At 37.9% G+C, this 18,104-nt stretch overlaps 1 protein-coding gene across 17 annotated transcripts in view; it reads left to right on the top strand.

Annotated features, from left to right (window-relative positions):
• The window catches only part of RBMS3 (RNA binding motif single stranded interacting protein 3), a 1,308,700-nt gene that overhangs the window by 1,278,002 nt on the left and 12,594 nt on the right, over positions 1–18,104 (top strand). For 9 of the 17 annotated variants that reach the window (XM_057491391.1, XM_057491386.1, XM_057491384.1 and 6 more), the window contains 2 exons: positions 12,797–12,877; positions 15,617–15,744. In XM_057491391.1, the coding sequence (XP_057347374.1) occupies positions 12,797–12,877; positions 15,617–15,744 (209 nt within the window). Of the gene's footprint in view, positions 1–12,796; positions 12,878–15,616; positions 15,749–18,104 lie in introns of those variants that run through there. The other 8 variants (XM_057491393.1, XM_057491388.1, XM_057491392.1 and 5 more) reach the window with 1 other exon arrangement.

Here is an 18,104-nt window from a genome sequence, read left to right as displayed (position 1 = left end):
CTCCCTTTGAATAACGCCCCTGGTCCTGGATGCCACCTTCTCCCCCTTCTTTTTACTATCCTCTATTGATCTCCTAACCAGCTTCCACATTCAACATGACCTTTTGTCATTAGTCTTCTCCTGGCCCCACTTCCTGCCTCATTAATGCCATGGTGTCAACATTCCTTAACCCCCTTGATTCCGATGGCCTTCACTCCAGCCACCCACCTCAAAGGCCACAGTTTGGTCCTGACCAGAATGGCACCTCCCCTGAAACCTTAAAATTTGTTGATCAGCATTTCACTCCTGCATCTCTCCTTTTCTACTGGGTCCATCCACTGCCCCCTTCCATTCTTTCCCTCCCCAGCCAAGGAAACATGGTGTATTATTACTTCAGCTGCTCTCCTGCCAGCACCTCTCTACCACCATAAATAATAATATTGGGACTTGAGATTCTTTCCTGTATCCTGGGTCATCCCTCTCTCTGATTCTCCAGTGAAATAATTCCAAATAGTTACCTCCCAACCTCTCCCAGTGAAAAGAATCACAATCATTGCACCAGTACTCTTGGGCAGTGAACTTGCCACTATTTTCCCAGAGAAAATTAGGGATACCATGTGTGAATTCCTTCCATTTTTTTTTTTTTACCCCTAACCTGCACATTAATTCATTCTGACAAATCAGCCTCCCCTTCTTTAATCACAAATGGAGCTTCTGGCTTACAGCTACTTCTCTATCCTGGCCCAGTGCCCATCTCTTCCTCAAAGCTGCATTAGTTCATTGCCATCGATTCCAGCTTCAGCCTCAGTTTCAGAATACGTCCCAGTGGAACACCGCCAGCCTTCACCGACATGCCCATCATCTCCTTGTAGATGATACGCTGTCCTGCGATGCAAGACCTTACTTCTACATTTGGTGTCTTGCCTCCTCGTATTCCTGATACAGTTAGATTTCTTTTTTTAATTGTTTTATAATTGGATACATTTTCAAATACATGTAGAATGTAGGGCAATATTTTTTTCTGGCTCTGAGTTCCCTTTCCTTAATTTTAATTTTGTTCCCTTCATCCAGTCCTTAACTATGCAATGAAGAGAGAGAGAGAAGCCTCCTTTCAGCTAACATTATTCTCCCAGAGTTTCTGGTGTTCTTACAAAATCCGTTGGTTTTCCATTCATATACCAAATTTCTGCTTCATGCAGGTGAGATGTTGTCATGCAAGCCTGAAGTGGTCCTTTCATTTTGGATTCCTAAATGCATCTGCCTATGGCCTTTCCTTAACATTTTAAGGTTCCCAATATTTGAAGGCCTCAATAAAGAGTACCCACATATATTAGGTATTTTCTATCAAAGAATTTTGGTGAGTCTTAGAAAACTCTCCTCTCTTCCCTCTATAATAATTTTCATTAGTTTTCTTTTATGCCATAATGTACTTCCAAAGAAATGCCAAACTTGAAGACATGCTGTAAGCATATTCACTTAACTAATTAATTTGTGGCACAGGCATTGTATTAGGGTTCTATAGAAACCAGAACCAGTAGGATACAGATCGATAAATATATAGATAGACAGGTAGATAGGCAGATGATAGATGAATAGATAGAGGTAGATAAGAAGTGACTCCTTACAGGAATTGGCTTATGCAATCAGGGAGCCCAAGAAGTCCCACAGTCTACTGTCTGCAGACTGAAGAACCAGGAAAGCTAGTGATGTAATGACAACCAGGGAAGCCAATGAGATAAATTTTCAGTCTGAATCCTGAGAACTAGATGACCACTGGTATAAGTCCCAGAGCACAAAGGCTCAAGAATCAGAAGCTCTGGTGTCTGAAAGCAACAGAGGATGGACGTTTCAATTCAAAAACAGCAGGAGAGAAATCGCCGTGCCTCCACTTTTTGTTCTATTCAAGCCCTCAGTGAATTGGAGGATCTCCATCCACACTGGGGAAAACTTTACTCAGTCTTCTACCAATTCAAAGCTAAACTCTTTTGGAGAAAATCCTCACAAATACACTCAGCAATAATGTTTTACCAGCTATCTGAGCACTCCTTAGCCCAGTCAACCTGACACATAAAATTAAACATCAAAAATATCAAGGACGAAACAAAGATTTGGATTTCTGGGCTCTTCCTTGAACAAATATATAGCTCCTGTGAGTTACACAGCTTGAGTTTTTCATCCAGAGTGCTGATTATTCATTCACATATTCATTATTCATTCATTCATTCATCCATTCAACAAGTAAGTGCCAACCATGATAAATCAGGCATAATCCCTCTAGAAGCATCCATGGTTTGATTGCTAAGAGCTGCAGAAGTATGCAGATAGCAAGCTGTCAGATGACATAGGAGAGCATTATTATTCCCAATTTTGGAACTATAGCAAGCCTTCATATAGGAATTTGGTACTTGAGCTCAGTTTGGGAGACAAGTTTTGGATGTGTGTTGTAGGAAGATAGAAAGAAGTTAGAACACAGCAGAAACAAGAAAGGTACAGAGAAAGGAAATAACAAAAGGAGCACCACCCTGAGTGGCAGAACTGGGCAAAGGCAACATAAGTGAGATGATGTAGGTCCCAGTAATTCTAAGAACTCCGTGGGAGTGGGTTGAAATTTACCCCAGATAATATCCTTATACCTCTGTTGTTTGACAGCTGTTATCAAACAAACTATTTTTCTTTTCTGGTTGCAAAGAGTAGAATCTGGGCTCTGGCACCAGAAGATCTATTTCCTTTCAGTTCTGCTCCTTTCGTCCTTGGCTCTTTACTTTGAACTCTTCATATCCTCGGAGGCAAGAATGATAATGTCTGCACCCCAGAGGACACTCCTCCATTACATTATTTTATTGCCAAAGTTATATTTTCTCATATGTATAGAATATTAACCCTTAAATATGCTTTATTTTCCTAAGTATGTCTGGCTCCTGGAAGTATTTTTCTCAAATAGCTTTAAGCTGTTTGCTGTTTCCAATTTGTTGGTGTTTTCTATTCTTCCCTCTGTATTTAGAATGCTGCTTCATTTTTTCTTTCTTTCCTGCCTTCTTCCCTACTCAACTTCATTTTTTTCCCACCCATCTTGGATCAATCTCTAATATGAATATTCTAACTAGCTGAGTAGATCAAGTTCCATATTTGTAAGTCTCTTGACTAAAAAACAAGCACACAATCTTACTACACAGATGGACAGTGACTTTGAAGGGGTATGTGGGGAGGACTTGGTGAAGGGGGGAACCTAGTAAACATAATGTTCTTTCTGTAATTGTAGATTAATGATACCAAAAAAAAAATTTATATTGTGAACATTTATCTGTGCCATTAAATATTCTTCAGGACATTAAAAAAAAAAAACAAGCACACACATTATGAAAAGAACCTGTTTGTTGAGTTTCTTGTGGAGACTAGATTCTTTTGAAGGACATTTAAGGGCACGCTCAGCATCTCCTCTTGTCAAGTCATGTTGTCTGGTCTAGTTCACTGGTGTTCATGGTGTGTGGGCCTGAGATGGTGGAAAGGAAATGTGCTGTGTGGAAATGGAATTTATTGGGAGTGTGGCAGCCTGGGTGCATTCCATTTTGCTTTGGCTGAAACATCTTTACCTAGCCCAATTCATGTTTAGTCTCAGACTTAAGAAGAAAACAACCAATCTTCCAGGAACATTAAGGACTTCTTAGTTCACTCATCTATCTTCTTGAAATAGTCCTCGGTTCTTTCATTTCCAAAATAAAGAAATAAGCCTGGCCTCCTAGAGAAAAGATTACATGAGCCTGAAGAGGCTGAGGACGTTACTTGTTGGGCTGTGTGTCCCGATAAGTTTCTGGAAGTTCTATCCAGATAATGGGTCAGGCAGGTCATCTGTTAAACTGACTTATCCTTGGTGCTTTCAGATTTAGAGATTGATTGAAATAAATGTTGATTTGACCTCAACAGCCTCTCTCATTTGAAGAGGTCATTACTTTGCAGAGACTTTTAATTCTTTACCATTAATAAGCCGTACTACTATGCACCCAGTGGGTTAGTATATCTACACACACATGTACATGCACACACACATATGTATGTGTTGGTGATAATTATTTTTTTGCTTTTATTGAATTTTTTTGAGGTAATTGTAGATTCACATGCAGTTGTAAGAAATAACATATACAGATCCCTTATATAATTGTCTTAATTTCCCCCAATGTTAGTATTTTACAAAACTGTAATATAAAAGCACAAACAGGATACTGATATTGACACATTCCACAAATTTCACTCAGATGTGCCCAGTTTTACTTAGATTCATTTGTATGTGTGTTAAGTTCAGTACAACTTTTTACTATACAGACATTTTTATCCACCACCATAGTCAAGATACTGAACAGTTTCAGTGTCACAAAGATCCCTCCTGTTGCCTTTTTATAACCATACGTACAACCCTATTACTCCCTGTCCCTGTCCCTAATCCCTAACAACCACTAATCTGTTCTCCATTTCTAAAATTTTGTCATATAAAAAAATTTTATTACATGGAATTATATAGTACATAATCTATAGGAATATTTTTCTCAGCATAATTCCCTAGAGTTTAACCTAAATTATTACATATATTGATAGTTGATTCAAACTCATTTTTAAAAATGTCTTCTGTACTCTTCCTGATTTGTGGATTTAAAAAAAATATGTGTTTTCTGTATAAGACATTCTATATATACATTATTTTCAGAAATATGTGTTGTAAATAACTTTCTTCAATCTTTTGATAATTAGTTCTTAATTTTAATGAAGTTGATTTAATCTTTTCTTTTATGATTAGTATTTTTTGAGTCATATATAAGAAATATTTGCTATTCCCAATATCTTGAAGTCTTTTTCCTATTTTCTTTGAAAATATGTATTATAGCTTTTATATTTACACCAACAATCTATCTCTAGTTACTATTGTGTGTGGTATAAGGTAAGAATCAGGGATCATTTTTCCTATAGAGATATACAGCTGATCCAGAATCATTTATTGAAAATATCATTCTTTCCCACATTGAATCACAGTGACTGTATACATATAAAACATGTGGCTATATATATATTTGTTTCTAGATTCTCTATTATGTTTCATTAGTCCATTTTTCTATCCTTATAACAATATCATACTAAATTACCATGACTTTTTGGTAAATCCTTATATCTAGTAGTATATATCCTCCAACCTTGTTTTTTTCCCAAAATTGTCTTGGATATTTTAGATCCTTTGCATTGCATTTTCACTGTAAAAGGAATTCACTGATTTCTACCAATAAATCTGTTTGGATTTCAATGGGAATTGCATTCAATATGTAGATTCTTTTTAAGAGAATTAACATTTTAACAATCTTGGGACTTCTAATCCATGATGCATGTGATGTACCTCTCCATTTATTTAGGTCTTATTTAATTTCTCTCATCAATGCTTTCTAATCTTCAGTATAGAAGTTTTCATGATTTTTTATAAGGGTTATTTCTAGGTATGATATTTTTTATGCTATCTATATAGTATTTTTAATGAATTTTTAATTGTCTGCTGTGTATATATATACATACAACTATTCCACTGACATGTACCCAGCAACCTTGCTAAATTCCCCTTTTAATCTTAATAATTTTTTAAAAATATATCTTTGGAATGTCTATATATCAATCACATCATCAGTGAATAACGATAGTCTCTTCCATCTTTATGCCTTCCATTTCTTTTTCTTGTCTCATTGTACTGTCTGGAACATCCAAAATAATATTATAAGAGATGATGCTGTACGTTTTTCTAATTCTAAAATTCGAATAGAAAGTATGCAACATGTCACCATTAACTTGTGTTGTCAGCTCTATGATTTTTGTATATAGATTTCTATTCCTAGTTTCCATCTATTCCTAGTATGCAGAGACATTTTGTCATATTCAGGTTTTAGAATGCATCAAGATATTTCTGAGTCTTTTGAGTTGATCATACAATGTCTTTCTTTATTCCATCAGTGAATAAATGTTGATTGGTGAATTAATACTGATTGACTTTCAAATGTTAAACCTACATTGCAATTCTGAAATAAATCACACTTGGAATGGAGGTATATATATTTTTCATATGTCATAGGATTAATTAGCTAGAAATTTTTTAGGAAGTTTGTATAAATGTTTATGAGAGATATTGGGCTATAGTTTTCCCTTCTTATAGTGCTCCTGTCAAATTTTGGTATAAGGAGTATGCTAGCTTCATAAAATCAGTTGAGTTGGGAAGTGTCCCTTCTTTACAGTCTTCTTTGGAAGAATTTATACAAGATTGTTATTATTTATTCCTTAATGGTTTGGAAAATTCACCAGAGAAGCCAGATGAAAATATTTTACTATGAGACGACTTTGGATTATGAATGTAGCTTCTTTAGTTGATATAGAGTTATTTAGGTTTTCTTTTTCTTTTTGTGTCACTTTTGCTAAACTGTGCTCTTCAGTGAATTTGCCAATTTTATCCAAGTTGTCAAATTTATTGGCATAAGGTTTTTCATAATATCTTCTTATATTCTTTCCTTCTTACTCACCTCCCATTCTCTGTTGAACCCAATGAGTCTTTCATTTCCACTACTCTGCTGTAAACACCCTTTCATAGTGGCCTCCATTCTACAATCTAATGTACAACTAGCTTTCATTTTTTATCTGACTCAGTTGTTATGTTTAGCTCCTGAGTGGTCTTGTGGTCCACTGGGTCTCTCCTCTGACCCATCTTTCTTTACATTTCATGTTACATATCACAAAAACTTTGCAGAGGGGGAAGGAGAGAAGTTATGGTGTCTACATAGAGTTTTGTTTAGTTCAAATTTTAAGACAGTTTCTTAATCAACTACATTTCCACACTATTACCTTTAATTTTAATTTTATTGCTACCACAATGATCTGGGCACATTGTTGAACCTAATGGGCTCTATAGATTTTTTTTTCCCCCAGGACAAACATGAAAATTGCTTTTTCTACAAAATTGAAGGCCTCCATAGCCTGTGATCCCATGGGAATGACTAATTCTCCCTTTCACTGGGGGTGAGGTTTTTAAATTTCCAAGCTGAGAACAACCTCCAGGATTCTTTATCATTCCTCTCTTTTCTGTATGATTCCATCAAATGGCCCGTACTCAAGAATGCAGTGATGACAAACTGTATTTTTTGTTTCATAGTTTAGTGCACACCTCTCTGTGGGTTATATTTAGTACTATTCTGGGGAACTAGATGGGTTAATATAGGTTACATACTACTAAGAATTCTGGGCCCTCATTTCTATCAAGCTATCTACTGGCCTTTCATCTTTAAGTGCTTTTACTCCCAGTAGTGAAATATGTGCTATCTTCACTTCCACCTTCAGGGATAATTATCTCATTAATCACAACTGCCTACTTTGTTGTTTCTATGTTAGGACTTTAAAAAGCAAGTAGTCCACTTTATAAACTAATACTTGAAATGTTGTTAAAGAATACACTCTTACCATTCTAGATGGGGATCCACTCCACTCTCCAAACATTTCATAGGCAGAGGTAGAAGACCTGAGCAGTAGGGGTCCAGGTCGGAGCCCAGCCTCATCAGGCCCTAGTGGGCACCCTTGTTTCTCAAAGGGATCCTCTCTGGCTCTCTTTCTCTCAGGGACGGTCTGTCTCCCTTCCATTCAGTGACATGGAGACTTTGGGAGCATTCTAGCTATGACCACTTACTGAAAGCAAGCATGTGAAATGATAACAATCTGCCACCCCCGGGCCAGGTATTGCTCCCCAATACTCTGAGGTAGTAGGATTTTATAAATCCAAGAAATATGACCCTCGAAACTTCAGCATTCCTCCATCTGAGGAAACACTATGCCAGCCATTCACCCAACCATGATGAATCATAACTCAGGTTGTTCCCTATGTCCTCAAACTTCCTTTTTTAGAAGAAACTTCATACTAGATGATTTCAAAAGGAACTCAGAGTGCATACTGTTAGCATCATCTACCACAATCACTACTTTTTCTTCTGCTCATCTTCCTTTCTGAGGTGTATTTTTTCAACTTTACTATATCCTCCTCATCAATTTTCTGGGTTTGTTAGGACCTGGACAGCTTTCTTTTCTAAAATTTGTTAATCAGTTTTTTTTTTTTTTTAAAGAAAAAGAATTTTATAGCCAGAACTAGAAGTACTGACTTAAAATATAAACAGTATAGTGATAACTCCAAATGAACAAGTTTGATAAATTATTTAGAGAATTCCAGAAATTTAAAATGTGGGAAGTTCTTTGCCACTCCCCTACTCTACAAATAATTAAAATGAAAAATTTATGCACAGGAAGTAATATAAAACATTTGTTTTGCTTTGGTGGGGGAAGAGAAAGTAAATCCAGAACTAAAAATTTGGAGTTCTGTTTGTTTCCTTGGAAATAATCAATGATTCTACAATAACAGAAACAGTTTGTTCTGACTTAAATGGGCAAAAACACACAATTACTCTCCAATTTCACCATTTTTTTCTTCTCTCTTTGTGTAACTATCTTGGTGATGCAGTGTCTAGACTTCTTGGAACAAGTAGTGGAGTCTGGAATTTATTCTGTGGGTTTGAAAATGGCTGGTTAGTTCTCCTACAGACTTACATGTGAAAATCTGGTGCTTTCAAAATATGTAAAAATCATCAAGCTGTTTACCTAAGAAATAACGTTTATTCATTAATGTCAAAACTGAGATGCAACAAACAAGGAACTACTGTAAGGACTTGTCCGTTTATCTTTATCATCTTATAATGTGGTTCCCATCAGCTGTTGTGTCAAAAACAAAATGCAAAAGGATTTGTACTCCTGCAAGAATTTTGGCAGGTATTTTCTAGCTTTTGAGAAGTACCAATTAAGTAAATGAGCTTAAAGGATATATATGTATCTAGTTTTCTAATGGTTTTAATAAGTAATCTTCAGGAATTATTCAAGTCAAAGGGGCGGGTTTTTTGTTTTTTTTTTTTTACATCACAGGTCATTCTCTTAGTCAGTTGTCATTTGTTAGCTGGATAAAATGAAAGCAGTCTCTGAGGCACCCAGATCCAAACAATGTTTGTGCAGCTTGGATTATTAAGTCTGACTGTAGTTTATCTGTGCTCTTAAGGAAATCAAACTGGGCGCTTGCAGAGAAAGCTCAGAGTTATTTGTCACCAATTACCTAAAGCTGAGAGTTGATCTTACACATAGCTGTAGCAATTTCCTGTAAGCACTTGCTCCTAATCCTGCAAGGCTGTCACTTCTTGAGACTTTACCCTAGAAAATATATGTCAACCACAGAAGAGTTTTATTGCAAAAGTTCACTCAGAGATAATAGTCTTACAGGACATAAATCTCCATAGCATGGACTTGTTTAAAATAAGTCTATGCTTAATTGTCAACAATGTTCCCCAGCTGTGTCTATGAGGTTTTTTGTGACAAAAAAAAACAACAAAAAATACACACCCATGACACATTTAACTGAGCTGATCTCATTTATACAGTTAAATCTCTATTGGTTCTATTGAAGAGCAGCCTAAAAGTAACTCATCATAAAAGAAGTTAAGCATATGAGGTGGCCCTCCTCAAATGAGGTATTTTGAGTATAAAGTAAAATAAAAAATGTACGGAAATTAAATGACCATAAAAATGTCAATCAAAGGCATGTTATTCCCTATTACTTAATTGGAATTCCAGTTATTAAAATCTGATAAGAAAAAACAAGTTGATATCTATATGATGTGATAAAGTACAAAAAGAAGCTCTTAGGATCTCATTTGCTTAACTTAAAAAGTAACAAAGTCGACTGAGAAGTGTGCTAAGTCATGGGTCAGAAGAACTGAAGTATATTCATATTATTTATGGATCTCAGCTTCTCGATCTATAAAATGGGTGAACCATCCTTCCTAACTCTCAGCACTATTCTGGAAAGAAGCTGAGAATGAATTTATACCATTAACTGTTCAGTTTTGGCCATGTTCACAACTTTATTGAATGCCATGAGATTCAGGAAGATTTCCTGATTGTTTTACTGAGAAAAAGACAGATTAGGTTTTGAATAACTCAGAGTCATTTGAAGAAGTTTAGCTAAGAATCATGTAAATGCTTTTCATTAATGACACTGCCAGAGAGCTCTAGTTTGGCAAAGGAGATCTAAAAATGAGGTAGAGTCTCATGTGAACTAGTGAACATTGCTCTGTATGGCCCAGGGCCATGTCCAAGTTCCCAGAAACAGCTCCTTAGAGATGCAGACAGCACAGAAGGGACAGAGCACGGTGGAGTCCTGCAGGTGGATGCCCTCAAAGTCTCTTTGGATGCCCTCAAAGTCTCTTCTTATGCAAAGAACACACATACACACTCATTAGGCCCAGATGTAAAGCTGAGAATTATTAACTCTGGAATACGCAAATCAGTGAGGGAGTATCCGTTTACTAGTATATTGTAAATCTTAGAAAACATGACCAAAGGGTATAACACAATCCACAATATATCATCTCTTTGCTAACATAATATTGTAGTTTGCAAAAAATACACAACCCCCCTCCACCCACCTCTTCCTTTCTACAAATCTACTAGGATTTTTGAGATTCAATTAAAGAAACATTTTCTAAGGTCTGTTCATTAGAACACTAGTTCTAAGCAAAATTAGTTGGTGCTTACCAAAAAAAAAGTTTTAAAGTTATGGTTTAATCACCTTTAAATAGGCTTCTGAGGAACATGATTTCTCAGTTTTCTTTTTTAATATGTCAATATCAAAGAAGAAGATACATTATGCAACATTGTTTAAATGCACTGGAACACAGAGTTTTTTTTTCCTTCTCAGTTGCTAGCATTCTAAAAATAATACATTGTAGAGAATGCTAAATTAAAGGATTTTTAAACCCTATATGACATAGGTAAACCACCTGTCTGAAGTAGTCAAGGAATTGTTATGCCCAACATACTTTCTAGAAAGGTTTTGTTGTCAAGGCAGACACCTGCCATAGGGTTCTAGATGTGAAATGATATTTGCTGAAATGTAACCCCAGAGTTCTGTACTTATTTGCAAAATTAATAGCAATCAGATACCTGAATACTGTCTGCCTGTGAAGACACAAGACAAAGATGAACAGAGTTGGCTAAAGTGTTTGTTTAAAGGTTATGCAAACACATTATACGGTAGTGAAATTAATACTTATAATAAACTCAGGATTGTCAGTGGTGAAGAGGCATGTGATTGTAATTAGAAATGGGAACTTTCTTCTTGTATCCTTTTATTCAGCTTCTGAACAATTATTGAGTAACAAATATTGCATGGTGTGTCTGAAAGCACAGAGACATAAAATTTGGCCCATGCTTTTAAGGAGTTGATAGTCTGGACAATTTTAATAGAAGAGTAATGAGTCTCTGATAATTTCAATGTAAAGCTAAACTAGTAATCTCCCCCCACCCCAGCCCCCACCATTCAAACAATTGCTCTTGGTCCACTTGGCAAGGTTGTTTTTATACAGAGATGAATTGCACTCAGTTTGTTCTTAGTAGCAACACATGGATTCCAGACAACAGGTTGGTTTGTTCCATGTAGCTAAGGCTGTCTCTATTTTTAGCAAATAGATTTAGCAGGACAGTGCTTAGTTTAGGGTGGAGATGCATTTATTCCAAAGGTGGTTGTTATTGCTGTAATTCTTCATGAATATTAAAAAACTGAGGAGCTAAGCCCCATTCAGATATTTCCCTTGATTCAGAGCCATCATGCGTCTTCAGTAGAAAGGCCAAGACATCTAAAATATAGTAATTTAGGTTTTGTGTATTCACACATGCTGTTAATATATGAACTCAGCAGATTTAGAAAAATAAAGAATCAGAGGAATAAAAAAATCATTCCTATAATTTTCATGAATTGAGAAACCCTGTCTTGATGAGATGATTCTGGTTTTGAAGTTTTGTGACATTGGTCAAACGTAGAAACTCAGGAACAGAGTGAATTCCATAGAGCAATTCCATTCTGAGATTACATCTTCAAATTTGCAGAGTGAATGTGTATTAGAAATAGGACTGTGGTTCATGCTCTCTGCTTACGTAGGTGAGTAGGTCATTTTTCTGGGGTTCTCTTTCTGCATTGAAAAAATATACATGTTATTCCCAACTCATATTTTACTGAAAACTACAACTTAGTGAAAAATGATTTGACTGTTTCATTGTTCATCCAGATGAAGAAAATTTGGAGAATTAAAGGAGTTGAAAAGGAAATACTGACAATGACATGCGACTAGGGTGAGGGAAAGGAAACAAAGGAAATTTCCACATCATCTGCAACACTTATTTATATATGTATATAATTGTGACACAAAAATGATACAAGATAACATTGGCCAATTCTGAATATTGCTTCATAAGTATTTCTTGCTATTTTCTTTTTAGTTAAAAAAGAAATGTGCTAACAATACAATGATTCATTCATTCAACAAATAATTTGTTGAGAGCCTACTGTGGGAAGGTGCAAGCAATAAAATGGAGGAAAAAGCAAAACCAAACAGACATCATCCCTGCTTTCCTAGAGTTTATGTTTTAGTTGTGAAAATGAAGTGTTTGGAAATTGATATAGAATGTTTGAAAAAGACAAAATGAGGGAATGTGGGGGTAGATATTTATGTGTACTGAGAGTATGGATGTAGGCTGTGGTTGGTACTGAATCAGTCAACAAGGTCTTTCTGTGCTGATAGAACTGCCTTGTTTTTGGTCAAAATATAGTTTGACTTCATCATGCACCAGCCATGGACCACACACCTGAAACAGTCTCATGTGATGTGTACTTTTCTCTCTGGTTGCAATCCCAAGTTCAAATGCATTTTTCTTTGATTCCCTCTAGTATATGACTGCTGCGGCTCCTATGCAAGGGACCTACATTCCCCAGTACACGCCTGTGCCTCCGACAGCTGTTTCTATTGAAGTAAGTCTGTTTCTGTCTTACAGAAAGAGGTTAGGGGAGATAAATCTCAGCCACATATGCTGGGGTTCCCTATAACCCAAGGAATCCTTATGTGTGATTTTTGGACTGCTCTAAAACTTGAAACTGCCATCTCAGTATATGAAAGTATGTACCTTCCCTTGACCATACCTCTGTTTTGCTTAACACATGAAATAAGCTGATTTGCTATAGAGGCGTGAGAGGAGTGTGATTTTCCTAGTTAGAGAAAATATCAGAGACTAAATCATGATCCCATCCACTGTCAACCACAAACACTCCTAAATAAACAGGGGAGAGAGAGGTTGCAACTATTTGAATGAGGTAGTTCTCCAGGGACTTGCTGCTCAGAGAGTGGACCCTGGCTCAGCATCATTGGCCCCACTAGGGAGCTTTTCAGAAATGCAAACCTTTAGACACCACCTGGGCCTACTGAATTGGAATTTGCATTTTAACAACACCCTTTGGAGATCGAGATGCACATTAAAATTTAAGGGACACTGGGCTAGTACACTGGTTCTCAAACTTTTTTTTTTTAATTATTTTGAGAGCTTTAAAAAATATTTAGACATGGAGCCTTTCACCAGAGATTCTGATTTATTTATCTAGGTAATAGACTGGACATCAGGATTTTTAAAAGTCCTCAGGTGATTCTCCTATGTACCAAAAACCTATAACCACTGCTTTAGTGAATGAGCCCAGGCAGGTGTGTGACTTCCTACCGACAAGAAAGAAAAAATTGCACCACTCTTATTGCTGTGGACCCCGTGAATGAAGAAGTCATTTTATCCTTAATGGAAGCTTTGTCCCTTTCCTTCTCTCTTTCCATGAGGCTGAATCCATCCCCACTTTTTACTGGGCAGAGCCAGCAAGCTGCACAGAAAAGGAGGGGGCATAGAGCTATCAGGGTGGCGGTGAAACCCTTAGACATGAATACTTCTCCCTGCTTCTAGCTGTTGTTGTTGCTGGCCCCTGTGACATTTGCCGTTATGGTCAGAGTGGGTTTCCTCCCATCAGCTGGGACTCCTCTGGAGTTCATTCTGTTCCTACTTCGTGGGTTGGCCAGCAACTGATGCACTGGCACTACTTCCCCAGGGAGGCCCACCAGGACTGCCCAGCCTCTAGAGCTACAGAGACTGGGGGAACTCTTTCCAGACTCAGTTGGATCTTACACACTGTTGGGGGTTATTCTGTTTGTTTCTGGTGTATGACAAATACATCCTAGTAGCAAGGTTTGAGAAACAGAAGTTTAAGAGGACATAATGGAATTTAGGAAGCCAAAGAAGTCCGATTTTTAAATGTTATGTATTCCAGACCTGTGGGCCCCAAAGAATGTGTCAGGATTAAACAGGTTTTTACTGACTTTTTGAATTTCAAGAATATGTGATTAAAATACTTTTTTGTTGTTGTTATATGTAGCCATCAAAAAGCACCTATGCCATCAGATCATGAATCTAGGCATTCAAGGTACATTAATCATCAATCTGGGCCACATATTTGCATTTCTCCATGTCTACACCACATGGGTATTCTTCACTATAGAATCTGAGCATTTTAATGACCATAAAATGAGACACATTTGACAGTGTGACTCATTGGAAACAGTCTAATTATAGTTAAACATGGGATTTAAAAGTAAGTCTTTCATTAGGAAAAATACAAGTACACTCTGATATATTGCCTTGAATTTGTGCTTATAAGGAAAAGCACTAATTAATTTTCTATGGAAAAACACTCATTGAAAATTTATGAGTATCCAGACAACAAATACATGCTGGCGGGGAGGGTTGGGGTACGACGGGGAGCTCCGAAAAATGCATAATACTAAATGGCATAGTGGAAAAAAAGACTGAATTAATATAGGGAGAATTTTGGATTCTAAGGAACACTTTCAAAGATCATTAGGGACAGAGAGTTGAGCAGGAGCTTTTGAAACCTGACATGATTACAGTTGTCCAAGGCTACGTGAGTAAAACCAGGAGAATGTATTCAGGTGGATGCCCCCCGTTAGGCCTACTACCGCCAAAAAACACAGCCTATGCCTGATTCAGAACCAAACACACTTCTCATGGGGAACCGCCTCCAGATACCTGTTCTTGTGGGCATCTGTGAGAAATGAGATTGGAAGGGTAAGAAAGTGAACAAATCCAAATCCAAGATGTTTGTTTTCTGAAACCTTTAAGAGAATCCCAGTTCATGTCATAGAAAGCAAAGCAAAATAAAACATACCAAACTGCTGAAAGGAAAGCCTATTTAACAGTGTTCTCTGAAAAGAATTCCAATCTTGGATGTCTATTTTTTTAAGTCAGAGTTCATGGTCTTGCCAAATCATAGAGAGACGGTACAGTGCACTAGGCCAGGAAAATGTTTTGAACATACACATTTTTAGAGGAATCCTGCATGCATTTTGTTCTGATTACTGAATTATTATTTAGAGTGCCTGTATGCAGTCGTGGTTGTTCTAAGTATGGGTAGAATGATTTTCTGACCGTTTGCTCCAGGGACCTCTGATGGCAAGGCGTCTTGGTAACGCACGGACGTGAACTCCTCAGCCGTTATCCGAATGTGCTCTGTGGTTTTCCCTGTGAGGACTTGTTGAGGGTTCCTGTAGCTGAGTGTGACTCTGCTCAGGCTCACTAGAAGAGGGGTGTCCCCTACCGTCCACCTGGAAGAAGGCGCTTTGCTGAAGCGAGTAAGGCTTTGTGCTTTTATCTGCCTCCTCAGGGCGTCGTTGCCGATACCTCTCCCCAGACAGTGGCCCCTTCATCCCAGGACACGAGTGGTCAACAGCAGCAGATAACAGTGGACACGTCCAACGAACACGTACCTGCATATTCCTACCAACAGTCTAAGTAAGTCTGGGCTGTACTGAATGCCTTTTCTCAAGAGGAGCCATCTGGGCATCACTCTCTCGTGTATCTGCTGGTTTTTGCTGAGGTACAGACTGGCCCACGATTAGTGACAGGAGTTTATTTAGTTCATGATTAGTGGGTTGGCCATTTGGGCCAGCCTCAAATGGATAGTCCTTCTGGACTTGAGTGGACCTGCTTGAGCATTTGGGGATAGCTGCTGGTCGTTTCCATAGCTCACCTTCTCAGTGTCGGTTGTCTGTTGGTTGAGTGATGGAAGCAGTTGAGCCTCCAGCAGAAATCAGCAGTTTCTGATCCTCCAGGAGGCTGAGTCACACGAAAGTCTCAGAATCTGGAGAACAGCAAGAGAGGAAGCCCAACTGACCAGCATTTTCCAATTCTGGTTGTGACTTATTTGCTGATGCCTCATAGGCCAAAGCAGGTCACATGGCCAAGCCCAGAATTAACGTTGGAGCTCACTCCCAAGAGGCTTGAAAACAGAGTGAACCATTGCAACCATTAAAAAAAAAAATCTACCATACATATGTTTGGAGAAACTCCAATATTCCCACTTGAAACTAAATAATGAGCCTCCATTTGGGTCTCAGTTACCTCATTCTTAAATGAAAACAGTTACTCTCCTTACAGGGTTGCTTTAAACACCCAGGAAAATAGTTGATGAAAAAAGGGTATTGTCAGTATAAAACAACACGGAGTCTTATTTAGGAATGAAATGGCAAAGCAGAAGTCGGGTAGTCAGAACTACTCTTGAAAATTCATCTTAAATCATTTATAAAGCAAAGTACAGTTGGCTTTGTGTTGAGTATGTGCACTAAAATTTGAGAGGTTTTGACTGAAACCAAAGGAATCAGCAGAAGTTCAGACTATATATAAATGTCTTGTCATGAAAACTGTCCTACTTTGTAGATAACAGTCGAAGCCCTGCTGAATAGAGTGATCCCAAAAATTCCCTCCTGTCTGTTGTTCCATTTCTTAATCATCATTCCTCTTTAGCCTCCCCACGTGCTTAGGGATTTGTTTGTTGTTGAAGGATTAATCATGGTAATGAGTCTCCTATATATGGTCTAGCTTCTAAAGCCAGTCCTCCAAATTAAATGTGCTTAGAGCATGACTTTACCTTATAAATACAAGGTATTTTATTATTACTACTTTTATTATGATTATTACTATCACATAATAGCACTCAGGAAAGATCCATAGTGTATAAAGTATGTTGGGTTTCTTAATTTTTTTCTTAATTTTACCTGTGGCCTGTGTGAATCACTTTGACACGCACCCAACAAGACTACAGTCTCAGGAACTCTGCTCGTGGATTTTGTTCTCAGTCTGATCAGCGGTTTACATGTGAGGAAAGAGCAGAAATGGGTGACTATGTGAAAGCACAGCAAGAGGCATAGGTGGGACGTGAGGGACCCTGTGTTGGCCAGAAACATTTTTAAAGGTTTGGTGAGCAGGTCAACCTGCCCTTGACTATTTCAAAGCATGATGAGTGGTCCTAGACCCTTTTGCTCACAGTTTAATGATATCCGGGTAAATGAAAAAGATAATTCCACTCATCCAATCAATAAGTATCAATTGAACGCCTACTAGGGGACAGGCAGGATTCCAGATGCTAGGGAAAGACCAGTGAAAGAGGTGGACAGCTCCCCCATTCGCTTGCAGTTTACTTCCTGGTAGGGGCAGATGCACAATCGGTTGATCAATGAGCAAACGGTCAAATATAAATAGAATTGCAAGGCAGATGACTGCAAAAGATTATTGTGAAGGAATATGACTAGATAAATCCCTAAGATTTGGTACCAGGGAAGGCATCTCATACAGGTCTGGGTCTGAATGATAGCTCCAAGCTAATCTTGAAGAGATTTGGAGAAAAAGCATCCTATGCAGAAGAAACAAGAAGTTGAAAAGTCCTGAGGGAGGATCTGAGGATGGAGTGTGGTGGACTAGGGGAGATGTAGGTGAGATGACACTAAATAGGTGGCTTCTCTTCAGCCTTTGGTCCTTGTATATGTGGTTTGTGTAATTATTCTCCATTTTATTCTAAGAGAGCTACGACACCTTTGGAGGGCTTTAAGAGCAGGAATGACAGACAGGACTTGATTTACATGTTGATGCCTCTATTACCAATGGAGTCTGAGTATGGAGGGATGTGTTTCAAGAACAGCTTTCAGGACCTTCCCAACCTTTCATTCATTGCATGATATGGTATGGGGCATGCTCTGCCCGACCCAGACAGAGCACCCCGCTTCTCATGGATTCTGGTGAGCATCAACCCATTACCTCCACACCTAGGCCAGCATCGTGCCAGGTTCTCTGCTGGGACACCTAACCCCTGCCCTCAG

This window comes from Manis pentadactyla, chromosome 14, assembly GCF_030020395.1.
Source record: "Manis pentadactyla isolate mManPen7 chromosome 14, mManPen7.hap1, whole genome shotgun sequence".
Lineage (NCBI taxonomy): Eukaryota > Metazoa > Chordata > Mammalia > Pholidota > Manidae > Manis > Manis pentadactyla.
Note: the sequence above shows the minus strand (reverse complement) of the source record. Positions and strands in the feature narration are given on the sequence as shown.